We start from the raw sequence: 13794 nt of genomic DNA, 5'->3' as shown, positions 1-13794 counted from the left end.
CGAACAATGCTATTGCTATTCAAATAGATAATAATTCTATTTTTCAAGAGCTCACAAAGTACATGGAAGTAGATTGTAATTTGATTCAAAAAGTATTTGACACTGATATAATTTTCCTTCTTTATTTCTACTGACCATCATATTGCATATATCTTTTCAAAGATTTATTACATTTCAGTTTCATCAATTACTTAATAAGCAAATTGATTAGCCTTGATCAACTAATATCAATTCGAGGGGGATAATAAGTAGATGTGACACATTGTCAATATTTGACTCCATAGGGCATCTCCAACCAAACTCCAAATGCTTGAATGGCGTCGCTCGCGAGCTCCAACCGAACGATAAAACTTTCGTTATTTGGTTGCGGGTGAACAATGGGACATCAATATTGGCGTTGCATTGTTCCTCTACGTCATTTTTTCTGTCTTTACTGAACTTGCCGAAGAAACGTGCGAAAGAAGTGAATGACCGTTACCTCTGCAAAAGGGGGGAAAATGGAGTTCCATTGGAGATGAATCATGACATTTTTTAGTTTCACGACATTTTGGAGTGAAAAATGAGATTTTTGATTGGAGATGCCCTTAGTCATGAATCTCCATATATAGTTAAACAAAATATGAACCTCATAATACCAAAAGTCGTCCACTCTAAATCCGAAAAAGGCTAGATCAAGCACTTTGAGGAGTGATTGGAAACTTTAGGATATTAATTGAATGGTCAAAAGATCTCTAAATATCGCAAGTTTATAGTCAAATCGAGCATACTGATGAGACAAATCTAACTATCTCCAAATCTTCTAATTCCAACATCATTTAGGCAACTAAATATTAAAAGAACGATCTAGAATTGAGAGAATAAATATGTGTCATCAAATGGAGTGTCCATATTAAGGCCATTTAATTAATGGTTTTTAAACTTTTGTCAAACACTTTCTTATATTTTTTAGGAGAATTGTAACATTTGTGTGCAAGGGAATCAAGGCTTTATAAAGGGAAAAATTATTTTGTGTGGATGCCGAACGTCGTTCGGGGACCAACCAAAATTTCACAGTTCGAGCATTCCAGCGGTGGTCGAGGAGGAGCTTCTTCCTTCTCCTCCTTCTTCTCTTCTTCTTCTCTCTCTTCACTTGAGTCCCCTTCGTGTAGAATGAGGGCTCAATTTATAGTTTTTCTGGAGTGGCATAGCTCGTAAATAGGTGTGAGATCGTGGACGAATAGAGAGTGGCTTGAATGGACAGCTGATGTTAAACCCTTCAATCGTGCATCGTTCATTGAACATTTAGAGGCCTTAATGATGTCGGAATTTGGTGATCTTAGGCTCGTTGGATTCGTATTGTCGAGCCGTTCGATTCGAGTATAAGCTCGTCAAAATCGGAGACCGTTTGGTAACTCAAATTGCGGTTTGAACCTTCCAACAGCACTTTGAGCCCTTGATTCAGACTCATTTGGGCTCGGATTGGGTTGATCTTGGTGTCGTTGTGTTCGTATTTCCGAGACGCTCAGTTTGACTATAAGCTCGCTGAAATCGGAGTTCGGGTGCTCCCAAAAATTAATTTTTGAAATTTCCAATTAGCTTTTGCCTCAAGATTCGTGCCCGATCAAGCTAATTTTATGATGACGTATCAATTATAATAATTATTTAAATTATAATTATTTTCTATATTTCATAATAAATGAGATGACTCAAATTTATAAAATAAGGTTTGAGCTGGAGATCGAGCTTCAATTTAATTAATTAATGAAGATGGAGCTCCAGTCCTGACTCAAAGCTCGACTTCGACTCCACTCGTTGAATGGAGCTCAACTTGTTTAAACCCCTACGGGCCCCAGGATAGGAAGAGACCGCGAGAAAAGGGTCCCGGGTCTCCGGCTAGCAACGATGGCGGCGGGAGCAGAGGGAATAACCCTCCTTTCCTTGTATGGGGATGACGAGGAGGATGAAGAAGCTTTCGACGCACCGTCGGCAGGTGGCGGCGCTGGCGAAGAAGCGAACGAGATATCGAGTGATGAAAACATCAGAAGCGGCCGCCTGCCGTTTCCAGTTCGCGATAATACCCCATTACTTACCCCTACTTCTCTGACTTGTGCTAAGGGCGGCGTCAATTCCAAAACACCAATGAATCCCTTGCCGCTGCCGATTCTTTCGTTGCAGCAGCGGTTTTCTAGATCCCAGCCATCTTCTCTTGTTAGCTCGGTTTCTCTCTCACCTCCCTCGGCTCCTGTCCCTCCTTTTTCAACGCAGGAGCCTGTGGTTAGTCGGAGAGTGAGTCGAGGTGCACTAACTATAGTGGATTACGCCCATGATGAGGCCGCTATGTCTCCTGAAATCGAGGCAATTAGTTTTCTATATTTTTTAACATCAATTTCTTTGTTAGGGTTCTTTATGCCTGACTTTCATATTTCTGCTACCTTTCTGGATTTAGTAATAGAATGCAGGATTTCGTGTTCTTGATCTTTTTTCTGAAAGCATGCTTATTACGTGATTTTGGCAGGAGGAAGAGATAGATGAGGGTTGTTATATTGCTATTGGGACGGAGCTTCAAGGTCCAGATGGTAAACTGTCATAATTTCAAAGTTGGTAAACTGTTATCGGGTGGTGGTTTCTAATGCTCCAAGAAGGCACTTTTTTTTATATGAGCATATTTCTTGTGTTTGCCTCTGGGTATTTTTTAGGCATCAATGTGCTTTGTGACATTCTATGCTAGTTCTGAAAACTGGCTCGCTTCCTGTTGCGTTTACTGTGCATGTATTTTTTGATGTTCTGTTTTATTTGAAGGAAGTAAAAGAGAGGAGATGATATTGAAATGGCAATGAAAATTTTTAAAGAATTTAATTAAGATTTCCACTCTTTTGTGGAAATTGTGTAAACAAAAAATTCTTTTTTGTTTTCTTTTAAGGATTAACCAATAAATTGTAGAATGAACATAACCTAATGTTATTCATGCTTTAAATAATAATAATAATAATAATGTTATTCATGCTTCAATTTTACTACAGATTTTCACTGGGTTTAAGTAGAGAATCATAAAGAGAATTAAGCATTTCCTCTAATTTAAGTAGAGAATCATAAGGAGAATTAAGCATACCCTCTAATTTTGTAGGTAAAACTAAGTTCCTATCCCAAACAAAATAGTCAAACAATATTTCATTTTCCCATAATATTTCAAAATCAAACACGGCCTAAAATATTAAGAACTAGATTAGTAGCACGCAATTTATTTTTGGATGGGGAGAAAATATGAGAAGATGATGCTCCTTTGAGAATTCTGCAACTAAAAGACTTTGTAGGTGGTAGATTTGTTTGTAGAGTGCCCAAAAAGATCTTGTTGATTAGTTGTTCTCAGGCTAAATACTAAAGAGAAATACTTTTCTAAATTCTTTCACCTTCTAAATCTCTTTATCCATTTTTTTAAAGCTGGGAAGATATGAAATATTTAATTACTCTAAATCAGTTTATTATATGCCATGAAAGTTTCAGTAATTGTTGTAGGTACTTATGCTATTTGATATCATGAGATACACATTATTTAAACATTTTTTTTATTCCTTGACACACTTGGTAGGCATTTTTGTGCTTGCACAGATGAAAATAGTCTGATTTGTTTCCTCTTTGATGATAGCATTGTATAACATTGGGTTCCATTAGGCATGGTCAGCTAGCTGTGATAGTATTACAGAGAACAAATGTAAAAAAAGAGTGGATGGATATGGAATCATTCTTAAGGTTATACACGTTTCTTTATATTTGATATGACCTGAAACAACTCTCAATTAAAACTGAATGTTTGATCATGGACATCACTTTTCTTGCTCAATAGATTTATGTGCAATGAGGTTTAGATTAGTCAAATATCATTCCAGCTCTCACCCCATTTGACTATGCCAATTTTCTTTTAGATTCACCTATCCTTTATTTTGTCAAATCTCTTTAGTTCCAATCTCGATGCTCCACATATAATCTAACCATCCTATTTGAGTCACCATCGACGATTATCTCATAGTCATCATCATAGTTCCAATCATCTAAATCAAATCTTACTATGCACTAATCTCTAATATATTAGAAGAAATTAATCCTTACTAGGGGCATGATGATCTTAGATGCAACATAGCTTTATTGAGATATTAAAAATACCCTTCATCCTAGACCTTATAAATAATATACTAGGTTAATCTAAGGGTATCCTTTCCTCTCTTGTGTTCATTCCAAGGGGTAAGTCTATTGAATTGATTTCAATTCTTCTTTACCTTCAAGCTTGCTAGTGACTTCATGATGTAGAACGGAATTGATAGCAGCCACCCAAAGAAAGAAGTTATCCAAGGTTCCTGTGGTGGTTTGAGGGCTTGAGAGGAAATAGATATCGAGTGGTGGCTCCTTGGGTGTCTGGATAACAACACATTTCATTCTCGAACCTTTGGACATCAAATAGAAAATTTGGGACAGCAATTTCAGAAAGTTCTGGATGGCAACGGTGGCTTCTGAGGACGTTGGACAGCAAGAGGGCCACTCTGACTTTGCAGGACAACTGTCTCCTAGCGTTAGGAGGGCTGGAATAGCAAAGGTCCTGGTTGGAAAATTTCTGGCCAGCAAGAACCTTGGTTGGAATTTTCTGGATAGCAAAATCTAGACTGGAACTTCATGGATAGCAGCAAAATTATGGCAGCAAACTTGGGGTGCAGGAAACACCAAACCGGGTGAAGAGTAGGAGGAATTGGGAGAAGATAATCCTAGCAAAGCTGCTGGGTAGGAGGCGGTCAGGTAAGGCTAGGATTTGGGATTATTTCCACTTGACGGGGCTGATTTTGTGGCCAAATTAATGAGGTTTGAATTGTTTCGTAAGTGGAGATTTTGGGATTTAGGAAACAATTTCCTAATCCCACCCTAGAGGGGCCGGCGGCAATCAAGCATGGGGAGGATTGATGAGGTGGATTGATAGCTTCTTAATTTGGGTATTGGGAATAGGAAAGGTTTTAATTAAATCCTTTTTGAATTTCAAATTCAAATTGAACTTAATTCAAGAACTTTCCTAAAATAGGTTTCATTAAATTAGGAAATAAATTTATAAATTCAAATTGCTTTGAAATTTGAAAATTAAATCTTACCAATTTAAGAGTGGACACTTATGGAAATGATTTAATGTGTGATTTGAATTTTGGAGGGAGAAGATAGGAGAGAGGAGGGTCGGCCATATGGGGAGTGGACATGGGTGTCTTGGTTTAATGTATGTGGGTCATATGCATTAATTTGGGGATTGGAATTAAATCTGAATTTAATTTCAAATTTAATGTAATTGGGAGGTTTTTTAATTATGGATTATCAAAAAGGAAAGCCTTTGAAATTCAAATAAAGAATTGATTTCAAATAAATATACTTTCCAAATTGATATGAGCTATTTTAGGAAGGTAATAAAAGGGAGGTTTGAATTTTGAAATTCAAAATTCATGGAGGGAGTTTGGAAGGGCCGGTCGGCGGTTTGGGACCAATGGGAGGCCGACGGCTATGGCTTGGCTAGGTGGTGGTGGAGCTAGGGCCGGTTTGGTGGAAGTAGGGAGAGAATGAAGATGATGACTAGGAACAACAAGAATGAACAAAAACAAAAGATAAAAGATAAAACCATGAGCCTTGGATTCTTCCGAAAACTGACGGGTGATACGTTGCCATTCTCCAAGGGACTTCACGCCACGAGCCCGGACCCATCCTGCTGCTGGTGGAAACTCCACTTCCCTCCCATAGGAATCTCACTCAAGTTCTCTCCAAAGAACACATGTGCAAACAAAATTTTATTAATAATCCATCCTTGATCTCATACAAGAGCAAGAGCCTCTATATATAAGCCTTAAAAGAAAATGAAAAGACAATTTTGCTCCTTGGGCTTACATAAGACAATACCCTTAAATAAAGGTAAAATGAAAATTACAAATAAGCCATCCTTGATCTTGAACTCCTCATCGGATAGTCATGGACGGTTGGATGTCCACATCACTTCAACATTAGAGATCATTCCTAGACGTTTCAACTGGTAAGTGGGGTGTTCATGTTTTATATTTTCGTTGCGTGTCTTTAAAGGAGCTCAAGCTGAAGCCGTAATCCTATGAGAGCCTCAGGCATCGTCAATAGTTGTTTGACGTACAATGATATTTCACTACTTGAGAAGCCATTCTAACATCACGAACAAACATAACTCATATCAATCAATGTCCATCTTTGTGAGGTTTATGAGTCTACCCTCTCTTCTTATAAGGAATGTCCCATTGAGAAGGGGTTTGGCCTAGATCATCTTCTTTTCATGAGGAAAGTCCCAAGGAGAATGCCCTAATTGTTCCATTAGGAAGCAATTGAAGAATAATTTACCCAAGTTTCCCTTTTATAAGGACTTCCCAAAAACCAAACATCTTAGCATCCCATTAGAAAGTGGTTGAAGAGTCTTCCACACAAATCATGTTCCTTAAAAAAATAAGTCTCAAGGAAGATACCTTTTCATCCCATCATTTAGTGGTTAAAGAGGCTTCGACCCAAGCCATCTTTATATGGGAATAGTCATTAAGAGGACACTTTAGCATCTTAATTTGTAGCAATCAAAGTGGGTTTGTGCTTGTTCACCTCCTCGTAATGACAAAATCTCAAAGAGGACATCATAATGTCTAATTGAAAAGTGGTTGAAGAGGGTTTGATGTAAATCATTGTCCTATAAAGACAATCAATTGAAAAGTGGTTGAAGAGGGTTTAATGTAAATCGTTGTCCTATAAAAACAATTGAGAACTAGTTGAAGAAGGTTTAACTTAAACCATTGCCTTATAAAGACAACCCCAGAGGGACACCATATACCCCATTGGGCAAAAATTAAAGAGGGTTTGACCATATTGCTTACTCGTAATGACAATTCAAATGAGGACACCTTAGCATTTCATCAAGAGGTGGATTCGACCTTGAGCACCTTTTGATAAGGACAAGTTCTAGAGAGTCCTAGAGAACTCTTTGCTTATCAAGAATTGATTGAGGAGGGTTTGTTCCATTTTATCTTCTCGTAAGGACAATCTTAAAGAGGTCTTACTAATGTCTTATTAGGAAACAGTTGAAGAGGATTTGACCTAGACAAACAACATGTGAGGAGAATCCTAATAGGGGGAACCTTATGGTCCTATCAAAAGTGGTTGAAGAGGGTATTACCCAGGGCACAACCCATGGCACATTCTTAGAATGAATGCTATACATCATAGCAAGCATCATAAATAAGAAGCCTCCATGCTAGATCATTCAAATTTTGCATTGATTGCAAATGTGGCTTAAGTCTATACAACATTCCTAAGTGGTTTTAAGTCTAAGAAGCTCTGGCCTACATTAATCATTCTTCAATGCTCAAAAGAGGAGAAGTAAAACTTCTAAAAATACAAATTTCATAACTTAAAGTGAGCATTCAAATTGAGTTTCTCGTACAACTCCATTGAAACCTTTCTGTGATGGAGTAGATCAAAATATGACCCCTCTGTAGGCCAACCTTCAAAGTTTTTCTTCTTAGAGACAACCTTTTTGAGGCTCCTAGGTTGTATATTAGAATTAAATCCACTCGATTTATGCAAACCAGTCAACTCTACTAGATATACATATATTATTTTACTCCTTCGTGCATACAAAAATTGCCCAGTTCAATAATTAATATGGAGAACTACCAACTTCATAGGATGTACAAAATTACCTAACTCGGTCAAGTATAGGTGATGATAAAAAATGTTAAATGAAAGACCAAAAAAATTTCTCATAGGCACTAATTGCTACCAACCATCAGGAGATTTCTCTTTAATGAGAAAGGCAAATTTGAAATGCCTTAAGTTGTAACTTTGAGCATAGTTCCTTCACAGGAGCCAGTTACAGGGCAAGGAAGACAAACTGGAAGAACACGACTTTTACATTTAAGGACAAAGACCATTTATAAGGTGTGTTCATTAGCAACCATGGATGGAGAATTCAAAGAATGTTAGTCGTCTTAAAGCATAAAGACTCCTCCTCCCAAGTATTGCAACTTTTATCTTCAAGCACAAGTTCCTTCTTAGGTAACCACCATATATGTGAGTAAGGAAGGCAATTGTAGAACTTAGATGTGCCTTTAGGCACAAAGTCTCCTCCCAAAGGCACATAAATGGGTAATGAAAGAGAACTTAAAGAAATTAACTTTTACTTTCAATCACAAAGAGCCTTCCTAGGAGGCCATAAGAGAGCAATGTGGGCAAATTTGAAAAACAAAATTTTCACCTTCAAGCATAAAATACCATTTCTAAGTGCATGTGAGCGAGCAAAGTTAGGAAAACATGAAGAACACAACCTTTTCTTTTAATTACAAATATTCTCTTTGAATACTTGCAAGTGAGCAAAGAAAAACACGAAGAACACATCTTTGTTCTAGTCTTGCATTAGAAGCACTTATTTGTATTTTTTTTAAATAAAATAATGAGTTATTGAAGCATCCTCCCATATATGTTTCTCTCAGTCTCGTTCTTCTCTTGTATCTATTTCTTCCCATTTCAGTACTGTAATGGGTGAATGTTTTGGTTGATATGTGGTTAATATTAAAGGATTAGTATGTTTTATGTGATTGATCATTTTTTGGATTTGTGTAAGCCTATACTAAAATTTTATCTTAACACTTACGTACCAATGTTATCTGTTCTGTTGTATGTATCATACAAGATGTGTGGTATGGAAGTTACAAAGCATGAATGTGATAGGAAATACTTGAGTTCGCAAGTAACCCTAAGGGAAATACTTGAGTTCGCAAACAAACATAGCAATAATCGGTAAAAAACAATAAGAAATATGCTGATTTCAGAGAGAAAACAGCAAAAAACAATGTAGGAATATCCGGATATTGGAGAGAAACACAAGGAAAACTTATTCTATTCAATCCACGAACAAAAAAAATAATACAAGATATAAGTTTCTTCAATTCGAGAGGAAGAAATAACTCTCCAATTCTCTAGCAAAGCCTAGAGCCTAAGAACACAAACCCTAGATCTCAAATCGCTTTCAAATTCAAGATGAAAAACAAAGCCTAGCAAAAAAGACTAATTAAAGCAAAATGATAAAAGTTTAATCCCTAAAAAATCCCCCTAATTTGAATTTTTCCCTCCAAAGTAAGGATTAATTAGTGAGTGGGCCCCTCCTTATTCCGACCCTCCCCCAATTTGCCTCCGCCTGTAGATGTGAACCAGTCCACTAGGGACCAATTCAGCTTACCTTAGGGCCGGTCTAACATTACCCGCCTCCCAAAGACTCACCTTGTCCTCATGGTGAAATGAAGGGAATTGATCTTTCACCCTCTCATATGGTTCCCATGTGGCATCGAAGTCAGGTAGCTCCCTCCATGCAATCAACATCTCCTTGTTTCTTTCCTTGTCATTTCTCACCCCTTTTAGCTTCAGGGGTTCTAAGACCACCTCCATCTCCTCAGTCAATGTTTGTGACAGTTCTGCACTGGTTGCATGCTCCCCTATAGCCTTCCTTAGCTTTGACACATGGAATACTGGATGTATAGTGGCAGATGGGGGTAACTTCAAGCGGTATGCCACTGCTCCAACCTTGTTCAATATCTCATAAGGGCCAAAATACCTTGGGGATAACTTCTCATTTCTCCTGTTGGCCAATGTCTTATGCATGTAGGGCCGCAGTTTCAGGAAAACCTTCTCACCTACTTCAAATTGGACGTCTCTCTTGTGTGAGTCTGCCTGCCTCTTCATGATCTGTTGCGCCCTCATCAGGTGTTTCTTCAACTCCTCCAACACCTTATCCCTCTCCTCCAAGTGCTGCTCCACTGAGGATACTGGTGTGCTCCCTTTTTCAAAGTTTACTAAATGTGGAGGATCTCTTCCATATATCACCTTAAAAGGGGTCATCTGAGAAGCTGAGTGGTACAAAGTATCGTATGAATACTCCGCCCATGCCAACCATTTAGCCCACATCCTTGGTGTTTCAGAAGAAAAACACCTCAAGTAAGTCTCCAATTTACTATCTCCGTTTGCCCGTCCGTTTGGGGATGGTAAGCAATGTTCTCTTGAGGACCGTGCCCTATAACCTGAACTGTTCCCTCCAAAACTGACTGAGGAACACTTTGTCACGATTTGATACTATCGACTCTGGAATCTCATGTAGACGAACCACCTCCCTGATGAAGTCTGCTGCTACTGTCTATGCAGTGTATGGGTGTCGTAAAGGGATGAAATGTGCATACTTACTCAGCATATCCGCCACCATCATGATAATAATGAACCCTTCTAATCGTGGTAGGCCATCTATAAAATTGATGGACACTTCCTCCCATACTCTGTTGGGAACTGATAAGGGTTGTAGTAACCTCCTGGAGCCATAGCCATATACTTGTTTCTCTGGCACATTTCACACATTGCCGCCATCTTTTGCACATCCTTATGTATCCCTTTCCAGTACAATTCAATAACAAGTTTCATGTATGTCTTTTTCACTCCGAAATGGCCTCCCATGGCACTCCCATGGAACTCCTGCAATAGCTGGGGAATATGAATGGAGGTTCATGGCATCACAAATCGTCCATGGTACAACATCTCTCTTCCTTGAGGGCGTAACCTGGGTGGCTGCTTCTATCCTTTAGTAGATCCATCAGGAGCTTCTTCAACTCTTCATCCTGCACACTTTCTTCTTGGATACCCCCAATCCACCATCATGGGTATTGAAATGGTTATCTCCTGAAGCTCTCCCCCACACCTGGATAAGGCATTAGCCGCCTTATTCTCAATTCCTGGTCGATACTGGATTTTGAAATCGTATCCCAATAGTTTAGACTTCCTCCGTCACCATCCTTTGCTTCAACAGGTATTTTAAGCTTCTTTGATCTGTCCTGACGATGAAATGCCGTCCTAGCAGGTATAGTTGCCACTTCTGAATAGCCAACATGATTGCCATCAATTCCCGTCCATATACAGACTTCAGTCTTGCTCTAGCTGTCAACACTTGACTGAAGTAGGCTAGGGATCTATGCTGCTGCATTAGCACGGCTCCCAACTCATATCCAGATGCATCTGTCTCAACCACAGATGTCTGATTGAAGTCTAGTAGAACCAAAACGAGTATCGTGGTCATTGTCTTCTTAAGTTTCTCAAAAGTCTAGTAGCCACTTCTCCCAACATGAAGCTATCCTTCTTTAACTACTCTGTCAAAGGCAAGGCTATGTTGTTGTACCCTTTCAGAAATTTTTGGTAGTAACCTGTCAGTCCTAGGAATCCCCTCAGCTCCCTCAAGTTCCTAGGTAGAGGCCACTTCTGCATGGCTTCAATCTTAGCTGGATCTGCTGCCACCCTCTTGAGACACCACATGTTCCAAGTACTCCACATTAGTATGTGCGAAGCTGCATTTCTTTAGGTTGGCCCTAAGCTGATGCTCCTGTAGCACTCCCAAGTCCACCCTTATATGCTCCTGATGCTCTTCTTCGGTTCTATTGTACACCAGTATGTCATCAAAGAAAACTAGGAAAAACCTACGTAGGTACGACCTGAACACTCAATTCATCAATGACTAGAAAGTGGCAGAGGCATTTGTGAGCCCAAATTGCATCACCAAGAACTCATAGTGCCCTCATGCGTCCTGCATGCCGTCTTCTAAATATCCTCCTCTTTCATCCTGATATGGTGGTAACCCGACTTCAAATTCATCTTAGAAAATACTACTGCTCCATACAGCTCATCTAGTAGTTCATCGATCATCGGAATGGGGAACTTATCCGGCACAGTCTCCTTATTCAATGCCCTGTAAACCAGAAAGAATCTCCAGCTCACATCCTTCTTCTTGACCAGTAAGATCGAACCTGAGAAAGGACTCACACTTGGTCTGATGATTTCTGCTTCCAACACCTCCTTGATCAGCTTCTCAATCTCGTCCTTCTAAATTTGGGGGTAGCAGTAGGGCCGCACACTAATCGGTGACACCCCCTCCATAATGATTACATGCTCCTGCTCTCTGGGTGGTGGTAAGCCTTGAGGTAGCTAGAACACCTTACTGAACTGCTGTATGAGTGGTTGTACTGCCATGTCAATGTCTCCCTCTTCCTCCACACTGCCCTCTCTAAGCGTTGCAGCTCCACCAAATATCCACCACCCATCTCCTGTATGGTTCTGATAATGGATTTGAGAGATACTCCGGCCCTGGACAACCCTGCATCGCCCTGGATCACCATCCTCTTTCCTCCTACCATCACTTCCATCCTCAGAGCACCCCAATTGACCTTGGTCTCCCCCAAGGTCTGCAGCCATATTCATCCCTAGGATGACATCGGTACTCCCCAACTCCAAGGGAAGAAAATCCTCCCTCACCTGTATCCCTTGAATGATCAACTTCACTCCCCTACAAACTCCTCTACCCATCTCCACCTTCCCCGTGCCCATCATCACCCATCATCACTCCATATTCTCCCGTGTCCACTTATTTCACCCCCAATAAATTTACGATATGATTATAGATGAAATTGTGGGTGGCCCAACTATCGATATGTACCACTACCTCACGGTTTGCTATTTCCCCCCTCACTTTCATGGTGTGATTTGGGGTGAATCCCACCACAGAATTTAGAGAGACTTTTGCGACATCCATATGTAAGTTCTCTTCCTCCTCCACTATCCCACTCTCACCTCCCTCTTAAGTTTCTTTGTCATTATAGACGGTGAGAACCTGAAGATTTCAGTCCTTACACCTATGCCCTGGCATGTACTTGTCATCACACCTGAAACACAACCCCTTAGCCCTCTTCTCCTGTATCTCCTTCTCAATAAGCTTCTTAAAGTTTCCCCAGGTTTCCCTCCTCCAGGCTTGTCCTTTAGTACTTCGCACAAAACTCCCGGTGCAGCTCCTTTGGGAGCTAGAAAGGTAGTAGTCATCCTGTAGGATCCCCCATAGCTACTGCTTTGAGCCCCCCTCTCCAGATGCTTCTGGTCCTCGACCAGCTGCGCTAACTCCATGTCCTCTCCCAAGTCGCGTGGTCTCATCACTCTTAACAGCTGCTCTGATCTCCGGTTTGAGCCCCTTCATGAAGTTCCCCTCAAGCACGGTCTCAGATAGACGATCCAGCCTGCTAGCTAGGTACTGAAACCGATTACGGTGCTCTGCCACTATCCCCTCCTGCGTCAGGGCAAAGAATTGTTCGTAGAAGTCTCCTCCCTTATTGGTTCGGAAATGTTCTAGTAAACAATCCTTGAACTCCCTCCAGCTTCGAATGGGTTGCCTCATGTCCCGCCATTGGTACCATGCCAGTGTCTTCCCTTCCAAACACAGTCCTGCCGCTATCAGTTTCTCCTCCTCAGTCAACCCATTGACTTCAAAGTATCGTTCCACCTTATAAATTTAGCCATGTGCGTCCTCACCCTCAAAGATGGGCATCTTCAGTTTCCTCACCCTCGGGTCACCCCCGTTTCCCCTAACTCCATAACCTCCCATTCCTCGAAGAGGAAGTGCTCCCCAGTGGTCATGATCTTCCCTCCGACGATCATACCCGAACCCTTCCTCATATTCCCCTCTTCTCCTTTCAAATTCAGCTCCCCCCTTCTTCCAACAAATTTAGTACCCCTCCTTTTAGCCCATACTCATCTCCTCCCTAGAAAATGGTTATAGAGGAGGCATTCAATCATCTCCCTCAAGGATCTCCACTTCCAGATTCTCCTTCCCCCTAAATGGGTTCGGATTTCCGCCTCTTCCATGCCGCCGGTGGTCTCCTTTGCTTCCGATGTTGCTGGATTTTGTTTGTCTTCAAACATCTTCTTCATCATGTCTTCCAAAGTGGT

General features: G+C 40.4%; 1 protein-coding gene across 3 annotated transcripts in view; it reads left to right on the top strand.

Annotated features, from left to right (window-relative positions):
* Positions 1 to 1786: 1786 nt before the first annotated feature.
* The window catches only part of LOC110113866, a 28348-nt gene continuing 16340 nt past the window's right edge, over positions 1787 to 13794 (top strand). For 2 of the 3 annotated variants that reach the window (XM_020846575.2, XM_020846574.2), the window contains exons 1-2: positions 1790 to 2334; positions 2495 to 2555. In XM_020846575.2, coding sequence (XP_020702234.1) covers positions 1882 to 2334; positions 2495 to 2555 — 514 coding nt within the window. In that variant the 5' untranslated portion in view covers positions 1790 to 1881. Of the gene's footprint in view, positions 2335 to 2494; positions 2556 to 13794 lie in introns of all 3 variants that reach the window. The other variant, XM_020846576.2, reaches the window with a different exon arrangement.

Source organism: Dendrobium catenatum, unplaced genomic scaffold (genome assembly GCF_001605985.2).
Source record: "Dendrobium catenatum unplaced genomic scaffold, ASM160598v2 fragScaff_scaffold_370, whole genome shotgun sequence".
Taxonomy (NCBI): domain Eukaryota; kingdom Viridiplantae; phylum Streptophyta; class Magnoliopsida; order Asparagales; family Orchidaceae; genus Dendrobium; species Dendrobium catenatum.
The sequence above is the reverse complement of the archived record's forward strand: the minus strand, read 5'-3'. Positions and strand labels throughout refer to the sequence as shown.